Source organism: Gadus macrocephalus, chromosome 13, assembly GCF_031168955.1.
Source record: "Gadus macrocephalus chromosome 13, ASM3116895v1".
Lineage (NCBI taxonomy): Eukaryota > Metazoa > Chordata > Actinopteri > Gadiformes > Gadidae > Gadus > Gadus macrocephalus.
Genome location: NC_082394.1, coordinates 2,886,569 through 2,898,966, shown reverse-complemented (window position 1 = coordinate 2,898,966; position 12,398 = coordinate 2,886,569). Strand labels below are relative to the sequence as shown.

At 51.2% G+C, this 12,398-nt stretch overlaps 1 protein-coding gene across 4 annotated transcripts in view; it reads right to left on the bottom strand.

Moving 5' to 3' along the window:
* The window catches only part of nav1b (neuron navigator 1b), a 70,047-nt gene that overhangs the window by 20,977 nt on the left and 36,672 nt on the right, over nucleotides 1-12,398 (bottom strand). For 3 of the 4 annotated variants that reach the window (XM_060069050.1, XM_060069051.1, XM_060069053.1), the window contains 10 exons: nucleotides 10,644-10,794; nucleotides 8,719-9,088; nucleotides 5,698-6,466; nucleotides 4,622-5,170; nucleotides 4,029-4,073; nucleotides 3,494-3,657; nucleotides 1,866-2,039; nucleotides 925-977; nucleotides 744-767; nucleotides 196-273 (listed from right to left, as the gene is read on the bottom strand). In XM_060069050.1, the coding sequence (XP_059925033.1) occupies nucleotides 196-273; nucleotides 744-767; nucleotides 925-977; nucleotides 1,866-2,039; nucleotides 3,494-3,657; nucleotides 4,029-4,073; nucleotides 4,622-5,170; nucleotides 5,698-6,466; nucleotides 8,719-9,088; nucleotides 10,644-10,794 (2,377 nt within the window). The remainder of the gene's footprint in view (nucleotides 1-195; nucleotides 274-743; nucleotides 768-924; nucleotides 978-1,865; nucleotides 2,040-3,493; nucleotides 3,658-4,028; nucleotides 4,074-4,621; nucleotides 5,171-5,697; nucleotides 6,467-8,718; nucleotides 9,089-10,643; nucleotides 10,795-12,398) is intronic. The other variant, XM_060069052.1, reaches the window with a different exon arrangement.

Here is a 12,398-nt window from a genome sequence, read left to right as displayed (position 1 = left end):
AGAGCTTACTAAATTCTAGTCGAGTGATCTCCCCAACATTAAAAAAGAAAATAAGTAAGATCAGGCATTGGACTTGCACTGCCGCCATTTCACCACAGGTGGTGCTATTTCTTTAGTTTTTTGGCAATTCAAAGAGGCAAAGGGCTGTTAGACAGCAGTATGTACGGTAGGAGGAGTTAGCGGTGGGGTACATACGTTGGCTGACAGCTGATTGGTCAGGTTGGCCACCTTCTCCTGGGAGGACTCCAGCTCTCGTCGTAACTTGCGGATTTGCTGCGAAGAAAACCGAAAATAAACTTTGCATAACAATAGCATAATCTTTTTTTTTTTTTGCTACATAACGTTCCTTCATGATGCTTTTCTGTAATCTAAATATTTGACCTTTGCCACTTCGATAGGCTGAGTAAATTATTCTTAAAAGTTAAACTGAGCTGGATAATACAGACTTGATGAAGCGTGGATGAAGAGCATTGATGATTTTGTTCCCATTTAGTTTTTATCCAGAGCGACAAGTGCCAGGACATACACAATAAAATGAGTGCGTATAAACGGGGATGGGATAGAATGCATAGAGGGCAGATGGTGACGTCAGGGAACAACTGACAGTAATCCAACATGTAAAACGAGTCCGAGTCAATAATGATGAAGATGAACTGGGTAATGATTGGTTAAACGGATGCAATGGAAGAGCGGATGATTGGACGATGACAGTGAGTTCATTACACCGAGAGATGGTACCTTACCTCCCCTTGAATCCTTTCCTCATTCTAGAGTAGGCATGGAGAGGAGGGGGCAAACACACAGGTCAATAGTACGGTAGGGCAGAGCTTCATTGCCAGTTAAGGTGGCAGGAGGCAACACCAGGTCATTGGGGAAACAACTCAATTTAGAAAAGCGATCAACAGTTCGGATGACTTCACTTACCGCTGAATAATTAGACGAAGCGTTAGATGCCAAGGACAGCACAGAGCCATGGACTGGAAGAACACAGAAAGCAAAAAAAGGATAATTTACTAACATGTAATTATGCTTTAACATTTGACATAGCAATATTTGCGAAGTGTTTATTCAGTAACATGGATCTCCCAGTCTCTCCACTTTGCATTAAGCACTAAACTAATTTTCTGGTATCCCGTTTCCACTTCATCCAATGAGGAGAGAGAGGCAGGAAGCTGGATTTCACTGTTGACTGACAACGGCGGAACAGGCGAAGGCACTGACAGAGAAAGGCAGCAGCTGGAGTAGAGAAAGCTGCCAGAAAAAGGTGACAGGATTCATGCAAGACACACGTTCATGTCAACAGGGGGAGGAGGGAGAGGAGGGCTAACTGCAAAATGGACAGGAAGTTAGCCCAAACCTACGCCATCGCTTACAGCGCCTTTGAGTACACGTTTTACTGTTTGCGTACGTGTGTGTATGTACGTTAGCATGCTCACACACTTCTTCAAAGTACATATTATCGCTGAAATAGCGATGTACTATCCAAAAGTAAATGACAAATATAACGTGGTAAGTTTATACTACAGAGTGAGTCACATCCTCTGTATGAATCACTATAAAGTCACTATTTCGAAATCACAAACAGACTTTATGAGATTATATGATTCCACACAGTGCCATTATGGACAGATTCTGTGCAGGATCAGAACGTGGTTGGCTTCCGTTGTTAACACTGTTTAACAGTTTTGTCGAAGTTTCCCGAGCGAACGTGTGTGTTTGTGAAAATTAGGGACGGAAAACGCAAGTTTCTGGTTTAAGAAAGGCAATGTGTGCGTGTAAGTGTGTGTGCGCGCGCGTGTGTGTGTGTGTGTGTGTGTGTTAGAGAAGAGACAACAAAATGGCTGCCAGGCCATGGCGGGCCTCACCGTCATCGCCGGCCTCCCGGAAGGATCCGGAGCGCATCATGCTCTTGGGCCGGTCGGCCAGGGACAGGCTGCTGCCCACAGGGGAGGAGCCATACAGGTCGTAGGCGGAGTCAGTGGGAGGGCCGATGCTATTGGACCGGGCGATCCGGGGGCTGGCACAGGTGATGGGAGCGACTGGGGGACAGCGGGGGAGGGAGGGGGGGGGCGAGGAGGGAGGGAGGGAGAGACGGGTTCAATACAGCAACAAGCATGTGCACACACACGCACACACACACAAGCAGACACACACACACACACGATTAACAAGCACGTAAATAAGAACATATATGGAGAGAAAATATGCACACACACACACACACACACACACACACACACACACACACACACACACACACACACACACACACACACACACACACACACACACACACACACACACACACACTCATGCAGCCACACATGTGCACACTAACAAGCATGACAAACAATTTACAAGTATACAAATTGAACAAGCACACACTCAAGCAGACATACACAAACACACAGGTACACAAATGACCAAGACACACACACACACACAGACACACACACACTCACAATTGACAAGCACCCACACGCAATCAAGCACACACACACACAATCAAGCACACACACACACACACAAACACATACAGTGTTGACTCAGTGAAAGCTGAGTGGGAGGTTCCATAAGGTTGTAAATATAGCCCAACTTGACCTGGCATCGCCTCTGTGTCCAGACAACATCTAGAAGCCCACTAACTGAATCTACATGTGTGTGTGGGTGGGGGCACTCATCATATTTCATATCATCTATAACCAGGAGAAGATCTCAGGGCCAGTCTGGCCTCACCTCAGAACACATGTAATCCAATGTACTAATCAGGTCAGTATTATATTTGTTTACCTCGTTGGTTTCAATACATATTCCGGTTCATTCCTGAGACTTAAAAACTTCACACAACCCGTCTCAACTCATCACGACCCTCCCTGATCCCCGACTGGAAGGGCTGCGGTTTATCAACTGGTCCAGCATGGCGTGAACTCTGCCAGTGCCAGGGTTAGGGGTTCAGTTCCCACTGGGGCACATGTGCTCTTACAGCACGGTACGACACTCTGGATAACAGCGCCACCATCAGGCAGATATCGGGACTTGAGAGGTTCAGGGACGAACCGAATAACCAGAAAGGAAGAGGTGGTGGTGGTGGTTTGGGTGGGTTAAAACGGGGTGGAGACCCCTGGAAGTTGCTGGGTTAGGCAAGGTGGGGGTTCCCTGGAGGTGGGTGGGTCAAGCTGGGGTGGTAGTGTTCGTGACGGGGCCCTGGAGGTGGGTGGGTCAAGCTGGGGTGGTAGTGTTCGTGACGGGGCCTGGAGGTGGGTAGGTCAAGCTGGGGTGGTAGTGTTCGTGACGGGGCCCTGGAGGTGGGTAGGTCAAGCTGGGGTGGTAGTGTTCGTGACGGGGCCCTGGAGGTGGGTAGGTCAAGCTGGGGTGGTAGTGTTCGTGACGGGGCCCTGGAGGTGGGTGGGTCAAGCTGGGGTGGAGGTCTCCATGCCGGTTACTCGGAGGTGGTAGCGTTGGCGGTCGTGCTTCGGGGCAGAGTGGACCTTACCGATGTTGGTGGGCGGGGCCTTGCCGGAGGACGGGTGCAGCAGGCGGGTGGGCGAGGGCAGCAGGGGGGGGCTGCCGCTGTCCGTCATGCTGGCCACCGTGTGGGAGTGGCGCCGGCCCTGCTTGCCGCCGTCGCTGCTCTCTGATAGGCTGGCGCTGTAACGTCTACAGGAAGGGGAGGAGAACAGAATGAGGCGAGGGATGAGGCAAGGCAAGGCAACTTTATTTATACAGCACTTTTCCTACACAAGGCAGACTCAAAGTGCTTCACGTATAAACATTGTCACACAATAAAATAAAATAATAGATAAGTAAAAGAAAACATATGCAAAGAAATGGGTAAAATAGAAAGTTAAAAAGGCATTTTAGTATTAAAATAGAAAATAAAAGTGACCTTCATCTATATGAAGGTCACTTTTTGTGAGGAAAGTGACCTTCATATAGATGCACACACTAGGAACTAGTTACCGACTATTTGACACACCCCATCTGCTAACTCACTAGTAACCGAGGGAGAGAGCAAGGGTTTGACTTACTCCAAGCCTCTCTTCGAGGGTAGGGTGTTCCTGTCCACCTGCAAGCTGTGAGAGAAGAGAAGACACAAGATATTACAGCTTAATGTGACCATTAGATATTACAGCTTAATACGACCAAGGAGAAGACATTCATAAGATATTAAAGCTTAATACGACTACAGTCGTAACTCGGACCGAGCCGCAGGATTGAGGGCTACAATTAGAAACACTTTAACGAGTTCCGTCATTAACATGAAGTAATTTTTAGCCGACACTTTTACCCAAAGCGACTTACAAGTGAGGCCGTCTCCTATCAAAGCACACAGTCCAAATAGGAGTATCAACATATTAGAGGCTGCATGGTTTTAGGCCCAATCCCATTTCTACCCCTTCCCCTTACCCCTCCCCCTTGTTTTGAAGGGGTAAGGGTAAGAGGGAAGGGGAAGGGGGAAGGGGAAGGAGTAAGGGGTAGAAATGGGATTGGGCCTTAGACAGAGAGACACACAGTGAAACTTCAGGAAATCAAGAAAGGGAAATCAAGGTTTTGATTGGTAATTTTGATTCAATGAGATTCAACGAGTCAACCCAGCCAATCACGCGGGCCCGGAACCCACCAATCAGGGAGGTTGAGCGAGGTCCTGCTGCCCGCCCCCCAGCTCGCCCTCTCCTCGCGGTCGTGGCACTCGGACCGGCTCCTCTCGCCCCAGGTCCCCGTGCCCCGCTCCTCGCGGTCGTGGCACTCGGACCGGGACCCCGCGCCCCAGGTCCCGGCGCCCCTCTCCTCGGCCCGGCTGGCGTAGCGGCTGACGGGGGGCACGCTCATCTGGAGGGGCAGGGACTCCATGCTGCGGTGGACCCCCGACAGCTTGGGGTACAGCAGGGGCGAGGCGCCCAGGCTCAGGCTCTCGCTGGTGTAGCAGCCCGGGGAGTCCACGTAGAGGACCGGGGCGGGGCTGGGCGTGAGGCGGTGGTGGTGGTGGTGGTGGTGGGGCACCGTGGGGGAGGTGGCGGAGCGAGAGCCCGCCAGGTCGGCCAGCTTGGAGTAGGGCGGCACCTTGGGCGGCAGGTCCTGGATGGTGATGCACGAGTCCAGGCTGTTGGAGTTGACCTTGTCCAGGTGGGCCAGGCTGGGGGGCCGGCCCAGAGACTTGGAGTGGAGCATCCTGTGGGGGGGGGGGGGGGGGCGGGAGATAGGACAGAATACATTGATTATCCAGGGTTAATACATAAAGGATAAAGAAGTAAAGGATAGGATATTTTATTCTGAAGCCTTTCTCATGATCAATTATATTTTTCCATTTTTGGGTAATTTCTGGTAATTATTATCCATCATTACCAACACTTCACAACAATAGTAGATGTGATTATGTTTCATTATATCTAACTAGCGACTGATTCTTACCAACATTCAACTAGTAATAGTAACTTATCAATTTAATTGACTAACAAATCTAAACTAATTAACAAATAACACTGGGGCCATGGATAATAACAATGTCGTTTTTGGTATTTAAAATGCATTAACTTAATATAAAAGTATGAGTAGTAAGGCCCAATCCCATTTCTACCCCTCACCCCTTTCCCTTTTCCCTCCCCCTTGTTTTGAAGGGGTAAGGGGAAGGGGTAAGGGGTAGAAATGGGATTGGGCCTAAGTATGAGCAGTATGAGCAGTATGAGCACTGCGTGTCACCTGGGCGTGGTGGGGGACGACAGCTCGGGGTACTTCCCGCTCCCGGTTCTCCTCAGGCCGTGCAGCTTGACGGTGGACTCCCCCGCCCCCGGAGGCTCGGCGCGCCCGCCGCGCTCCCCCTTCAGCGAGCAGCAGTCCATGTCCGACGCCTCCGCCTTGGCCTTGGCCCGCTCCTTCTCCTTCTCCCGGTCCGTCTGGTTCACGCCCGGGCCCGAGCCGCTTCGCCCCGTCTTCCCTCCCCCTCCTCCCCCTCCACCTCCACAGGTGTCCTTCATGCGGGGCCCGGAGGAGGCCATGGGGACGGGCTTCAGGCTGAGCAGCCCGGGGTCCATGACGCCGCTGACGGGCCGGGCCCCGGGCCGTCCGATCAGCGTGAGGGTGCTGGACTTGGCGGGCCGCGGGAGGCTGCGGTACTGGATGCTGTTGCGGGAGTGGGGGCCGAAGCCCTGCTCGCTGCCCGCGTCGAAGCTGTTCTTGCGGCCGGTGGGGGCCCCCGGGGGCTTCACGGGGATGCCCGAGGTCTTGGGGGTCTTGCCCAGGGTGGAGGAGCCACTAGAGAGGGTGGCGCCCCCTGCTGTCAGCACGGCCGCGGTGCCCGTGGCCATGGGGGGCTTCTTGTAGCCGAAGGAGGTGCCGGCGGAGGGCTTGGTGAGGCCGGAGGGGGGCTTGCGGTACTCGGTGTGGTGGTCCCGGCCTGCGTCGGAGCGGGACCGCTGCAGCCCGGCCGTCCTCACCGACATCTTGGACTTATCGAGGGGCTTGGAAGGAGCTAGGAGGGAGGGAGGGAGGGAGGGAGGGAGGGAGGTGAGGGAGGGAGGGAGGGAGGGAATGAGGGAGGGAGGGAGGGAGGGAGGGAGGGAGGGAGGGAGGGAGGGAGGGAGGGAATGAGGGAGGGAGGGAGGGAGGGAGGGAGGGAGGGAGGTGAGGGAAGGAGGAAGGGAGGGAGGGAGGGAGGTGAGGGAAGGAGGAAGGGAGGGAGGGAGGGAGGGAGGGAGGTGAGGGAGGGAGGTGAGGGAGCGAGGGAGGTAAGGAGGGAGATGAGGGAAGGAGGCAGTGAGGAAGAGAGGAGGGCAGACAGACAGACAGACAGACAGACAGACAGACAGACAGACAGACAGACAGACAGACAGAGGCAGAGAGACAGAAGGAAAGAAAAAAAGGTTGATTTAATGTTAAACAATTCAACGTTTTGAGGTCTATAAGCAAACCAAAGAGAAGAAAAATAACGCAGTAATAAATCAAATTATTCACAGAAAAGCCGATGACGTCGTCACATGACCACAGATAATCATTCACGGATTAAATATAAACCATGATGTCATGTTGGTAACCACTAAACTAGATTTAGTCACATTAAAGCCCTGTGTCTATTCGCTATAGCATGTCATTACAGAGGAGACAACACGTGAGCAGGGGACCATCTGTATTTACTTAAAGAGATTCACTCTGACCATGACATAGCGTGTGGCTCACAACCACTGCCACACGCGAGCGCACAACATGTCCGTCCATCCATAGGGGCCAAGTTTCCACTTACTACCACCGCCCAGGGCATTAGCGTCGGATTATCTACAAGGGGCATCCATACCGCTAACACAAATACATGATCATTATTAAAATGCGCTTACGTACACGCCAAGATGTCTATTGATACCAAGAGGTTCAGGATGAGATGAGAATGGTTAGCGTCCAAGTCAGATGGACTTAAATAACGTTTGAGTCCAAGTCTAAATTGGCTTAACTAAGGTTTTGTTTCAAGTCTAATGGACCTAACTAAGGTTTTGTGTCCAAGTCTAATGGACCTAACTAAGGTTTTGTGTCCAAGTCTAATGGACCTTACTAAGGTAGTGTAAACAGTTTGTTAATACAGAACAAAGATGAATTGCCACCGACTCATTCCCAGTTAAAAGCCAAAAGCAAGACGAAGATCTGATTACAAAAAAATAAATATGTCATATAAATTTCGCCAAGATACATAAAGTTAGATCACTATTTAATCACGCGTATTAGTTATTAAATCCGGGGCATTGCGAGGTATTGCATCACGAGACAGATCTTCATGTTTAACTGAGCATGTTGAGTTATGGCTGAGATGAAAGACTGGCTCAGACTCCAGCCCTCTCCTCTACTCCTGACTACTTATGAATTATGGATTTCATGGGTTAGATAACCACTCATAATCACATTTATGTGGAGTAAAACTAATATACTTTTACGCTGTTTATTTTTCCTTCTTCAGCTCGGAATATGATTAACTGTGTTAGCGATTGTGGTAACAGAGAGCAGCTGACTGCTGTACAGATCTGGTTAGGGTGAGGCATTAGGCAAAGCTTTAGAAGAGACACATTGTTTGAGTTTCACCAGAAAGGAGAATTAAGGAGAGGAAAAAAGAGTGGAAAATGATGCAAAAAGCTGACTATTCAAGGCGTAAAAAGAGAGACAGACAGACATATACGCAGACATGAGGAAAGACTGACATGCAAGGACGACTGGAGAAGCATTCAGTTAGACAAAAACAACGAAAGTCGGACACACACTGGGACACACAGACAGATATACAGACACGAGGGAAGACAGACAGGCACACACACAGAACACTAGGACATACACGGACAGTCAGAGAGGTACGCAAACAGATGAACGGAGGTTCAGACACACAGAGTTAGACAAAGACAGAGAGACAAATACACAGACACACAGACATGAGGAAAGACACACAGACAGACAGACAGACAAAAACATGGACAACCAGTCCGAGAGGTGCACAGAAAGATAAACGGAGGCACAGACACACAGAGGCAAGGAAAGACAGACAGGCACACATACACGAGGAAAGACGAGAGGCACACAGACACGAGGAAAGTCAGACAGGCACAAGGACAAAACACATGAACAGCCAGTCAGAGGATGAGCAGGGAAGGGAAGCAGACAGAATTAGATAAAAACAAACAAAAGACAGACACACAGCGGACGACAGACAGACAGATGGGCAGACGGAGGCACGACGACATCGGTCCTCACCCACTGCCACTTTGAGCATGCTCTGAGAGGTGTGTGTGATGGGGGAGGTGACCCCCACGGGGGGGTTGCGTCCCTTCTTCAGGCTCCCCGGCTGCCCCCCCAGGCTCTGGGGCTTCCGGGCCATCTCGCCCCGGACCCCCGTCAGCGACGCCGTGCAGTCCTCGCCGCCGCCACCGCCGGCGCTCGGGTGGGACGGCGGGGGCGGCGGCTTCTTCCTCCACTTGCTGGGCGCCTCCGTCTTCAGGCTGCCCGTCTCGTAGCCCCCCGCCACGCCGCCCCCCGGGTCCAGCTTGCGGCCGGGCTTGCCCACCTCGCTGTACCAGGACAGACCGCTCTCCACCAGGGAACGCTTCTCTGCATCCGTACGGAGCTGGAGAGGGGGGGGGGAAGAGAGAGAGAGAGAGAGAGAGAGAGAGAGAGAGAGAGAGAGAGAGAGAGAGAGAGAGAGAGAGAGAGAGAGAGAGATAAGGGTCGAGATAGGGAGAGAAGGAGGGGAAGAAGGGGATGGATAGAGGGAGAGGGGGGGAGAGAGAGAGAGACAAAGAAAGAGAGTGAGAGCAACGGAGACAGAGAGAGAGATAAGCGGCGAGGAAGGGAGAGAAAGAGGGAGAGGGGGTGTGGGTAGGGGGAGAGAGAGAGGGAGAGAGAGAGAGGGGGGAGAGACAGAGAGTGTGAGAGTAAGAGGGAGAGAGTGAGTAAGAGTTTGAGTACGAGGGAGAACGAGAGTGTATGAGTGAGAGAGTAGGAGAGTGAGAGAGTAAGTGATGGAGAAAGAGTAGGAGGAGGAAGGAGAGTTTGAGAATAAGCGTGAGGGAGAGAAAGCGAGAGAGAGAGAGAGAGAGAGACAAAAGGAGATAAATATTGCGAGCCACAGAGGCAGACAGAGTGAGCCCCGCTGTGGCTAGCGTCTGAGGCCTTCCAGACCGGCTCTGTGTTATCTGCGCCGTAGACCAAGTGAATATTATCTTTAATCTGTGTCCCATCTGGAAGTCTGCATTCCTGCGGGGTGGCGTGCAGGGGAGAGTGCGATGATGTGAACGATAATGTCATTTGATGAAGTAATGATAGCAGAGAAAGGAACCAAAACCTATGTTTATGATCCGTTTGGCTTTATTGTGACGGCTACTGAAGTTAACACACTCACAGAGACGGGCACAGAGATTCATGTTGCAGACAAGGAGAGCGTTAAACCCATGTTGATTGACGATGTACTGTCGTAGGAAAGGGTACGAAAGAAGCTGAGAGAAAAAGACACCTAAAGAAGATTTCTTCATGTTGCTTGCTGCATTTGGGAAGATATGCCATGTATATCTGTAGTAACAGAGCCCAGATGGCTCAGGGAGTACATGTCTGCGTTGCAATAATTTGTCTCAGTAGGCCTATGAAAATAGAACGCCACGATAAACACTGGTTTTATAATTTCCCCTACGATGAACTGTGAGAACCACAAAAAACAAGAAAAAAGGCTACCGTTAGTTACTTTGATGGAAAATATGAACTTGTGGTGTCGCATGCCATGGTGGATTAAGTCTAAAAGCCACGGCTCTTACGCAGAAGAGAAAACTACTCAAGGACGCATATTCTTCAGGTGAGAGAGTTTCATCATCAAAACAACACAGGATGACATAAACTGCAGCTAGCGTCCCTGGCAGGATGCCTGGCCTCTCCTTATGGTTAACCGGCCAGCACCCCATCACCAATATCAATGTTTTTCCTGTATGTATGTATATATTATGTATGCACATAAAATACATACATAATTGGAATAGATAAAATTGGAATTGAAAACTAACTGACGAGCTAGCGGGTAGCGGCAGTTAGCGATTAGCAATTAGTGGCGCGAGTTTCAGCATCAAAACAACATGGATGATGTAAACCAACCGACAAGTCAACGGTTAGCGGCGGAGCTACGCAGGCTAGCTCACCATGATGGAGGAGTTGCGTCGGGAGCCCAGCGGGGTGGTGGGGAGGGAGTTGAGCGAGGAGCTGACGTTGAACTCCTCAGAGCTCAGGTTGTCCGACACTTCCCCGTCGCCGTCGCTGAGGCCGCTGCTGATGGAGCTGCTCTCGTCCCATCTGACGGAAAGAGAGAAAGGGCGGGAACAAAGTAACAGGTTAATAATAATAACGCATTTTATTTAAAACGCCTTTCAGGACACCCAAGGTTGCTTCACAGATAAATCAAATAGGAGAAAAAAATAGACAAAAACAAATGAGAAAATGTATCAAAAATATATATTCCATGTAGCCATATCATAGTCCATAGGCTAGTCTGAAGAGATAGGTTTTCAGTTCCTTTTTAAACTGGCCAGTGGATTCACACTGCCTGATAGCTTTGGGGCTGTGTGGGAGAACGCTCTCTCTCCCATGGTGCTGGTTAGAGAAACTTTTCTTTCCGGTCCCATCACACGATGTCGGCGTTCGACCCATTACAGACTCTTTTGCCGCTTTTCCACCGCACATGTAGCTCGACTCGACACGACACGACTCGACACGACTCGACACGGTAGCAGCACGGGTGCTTTTCCACCGCAAATAGTACCTCCTGGACGTGGGCGGGGTCGGCTGCGCGAAAGGGCCGTGACGTATTTTTGTACGTGACGCAAACAAGACCTACGCAACCCACACATGGACAGAACCCACATAACAACAATGGAGGACATCGATAACATTACTATTATTAGCTGGCATGTTGAAGAAGTTGAAGAAGTGGAATATATGTTGCCTGCGGCGCTGCTATGGCTGTTACCAGCATGGTTGCCATGTCGCTCTCGTGACTTCGTCACACTCTCTGGCCAATCAGTGGCCGGCCGTCTGCCGACGTCACCTTTTAGCATCGGCTCAGCTCGCTTGGAACCTAGAGCGAGGCGGTACTAGAAAAAGCAGCCACTTCAGGTACCAGGTACCATGTTTTCGCGGTGGAAACGCAAAAAATGCGAGCTGAGTCGAGTCGTGTCGAGCTGGTACCATGCAGTGGAAAAGCGGCATTTGTATTTTAAGACAGGCACAGGTTCTGGCGACTGCTTTGAGAAGGGGCCCATCTGTCCTCCATAGGGGTCGTCTGCGGAGCTGACAGGATGCTCGATGGAGGGTGTGATGCAGTCACAGCAGACGTCCACGGCCTAAGTCAACGCAATGCGGTCCTCAGAGGGATGCACGGTTTACAAGGTGTGTGAGCTGGTGCCAATTCTGTATCTTTGTGGGAACTGCCTGCCTGTGTGTGTGTGTGTGTGTGTGTGTGTGTGTGTGTGTGTGTGTGTGTGTGTGTGTGTGTGTGTGTGTGTGTGTGTGTGTGTGTGTGTGTGTGTGTGTGTGTGGCTGTATCTGTGTACTGCCTGTATCTGTGTGTGTGTGTGCGTGGAGGTGTGTGTTTCTGTGTGAACTGCCTGTGTGTGTGTGTGGTGTGTGTGTGTGGTGTCGCGGCGGTGGTTTGACTAGAGCCCCCGCCGTACCCAGGAAGAGGCCCACTAAACGAGGCCGAGGAGGGACAGTGAGTGACAGCTCAGGGGAGGAGGGTGAATGAAAGGCTAGCAAGCCCCCAGCGGGGGGGGGGGGGGGGTGAGGGGGGTTCACCAGGACAGCAGCGGAAGGAGAACCGGGACATGGGGGGGTTTGGACGCCCTCCAGGACACCTTTCTGGGGCCTTTCTCTACCCGGTGCCAACAGTCTGCCACCTCCAC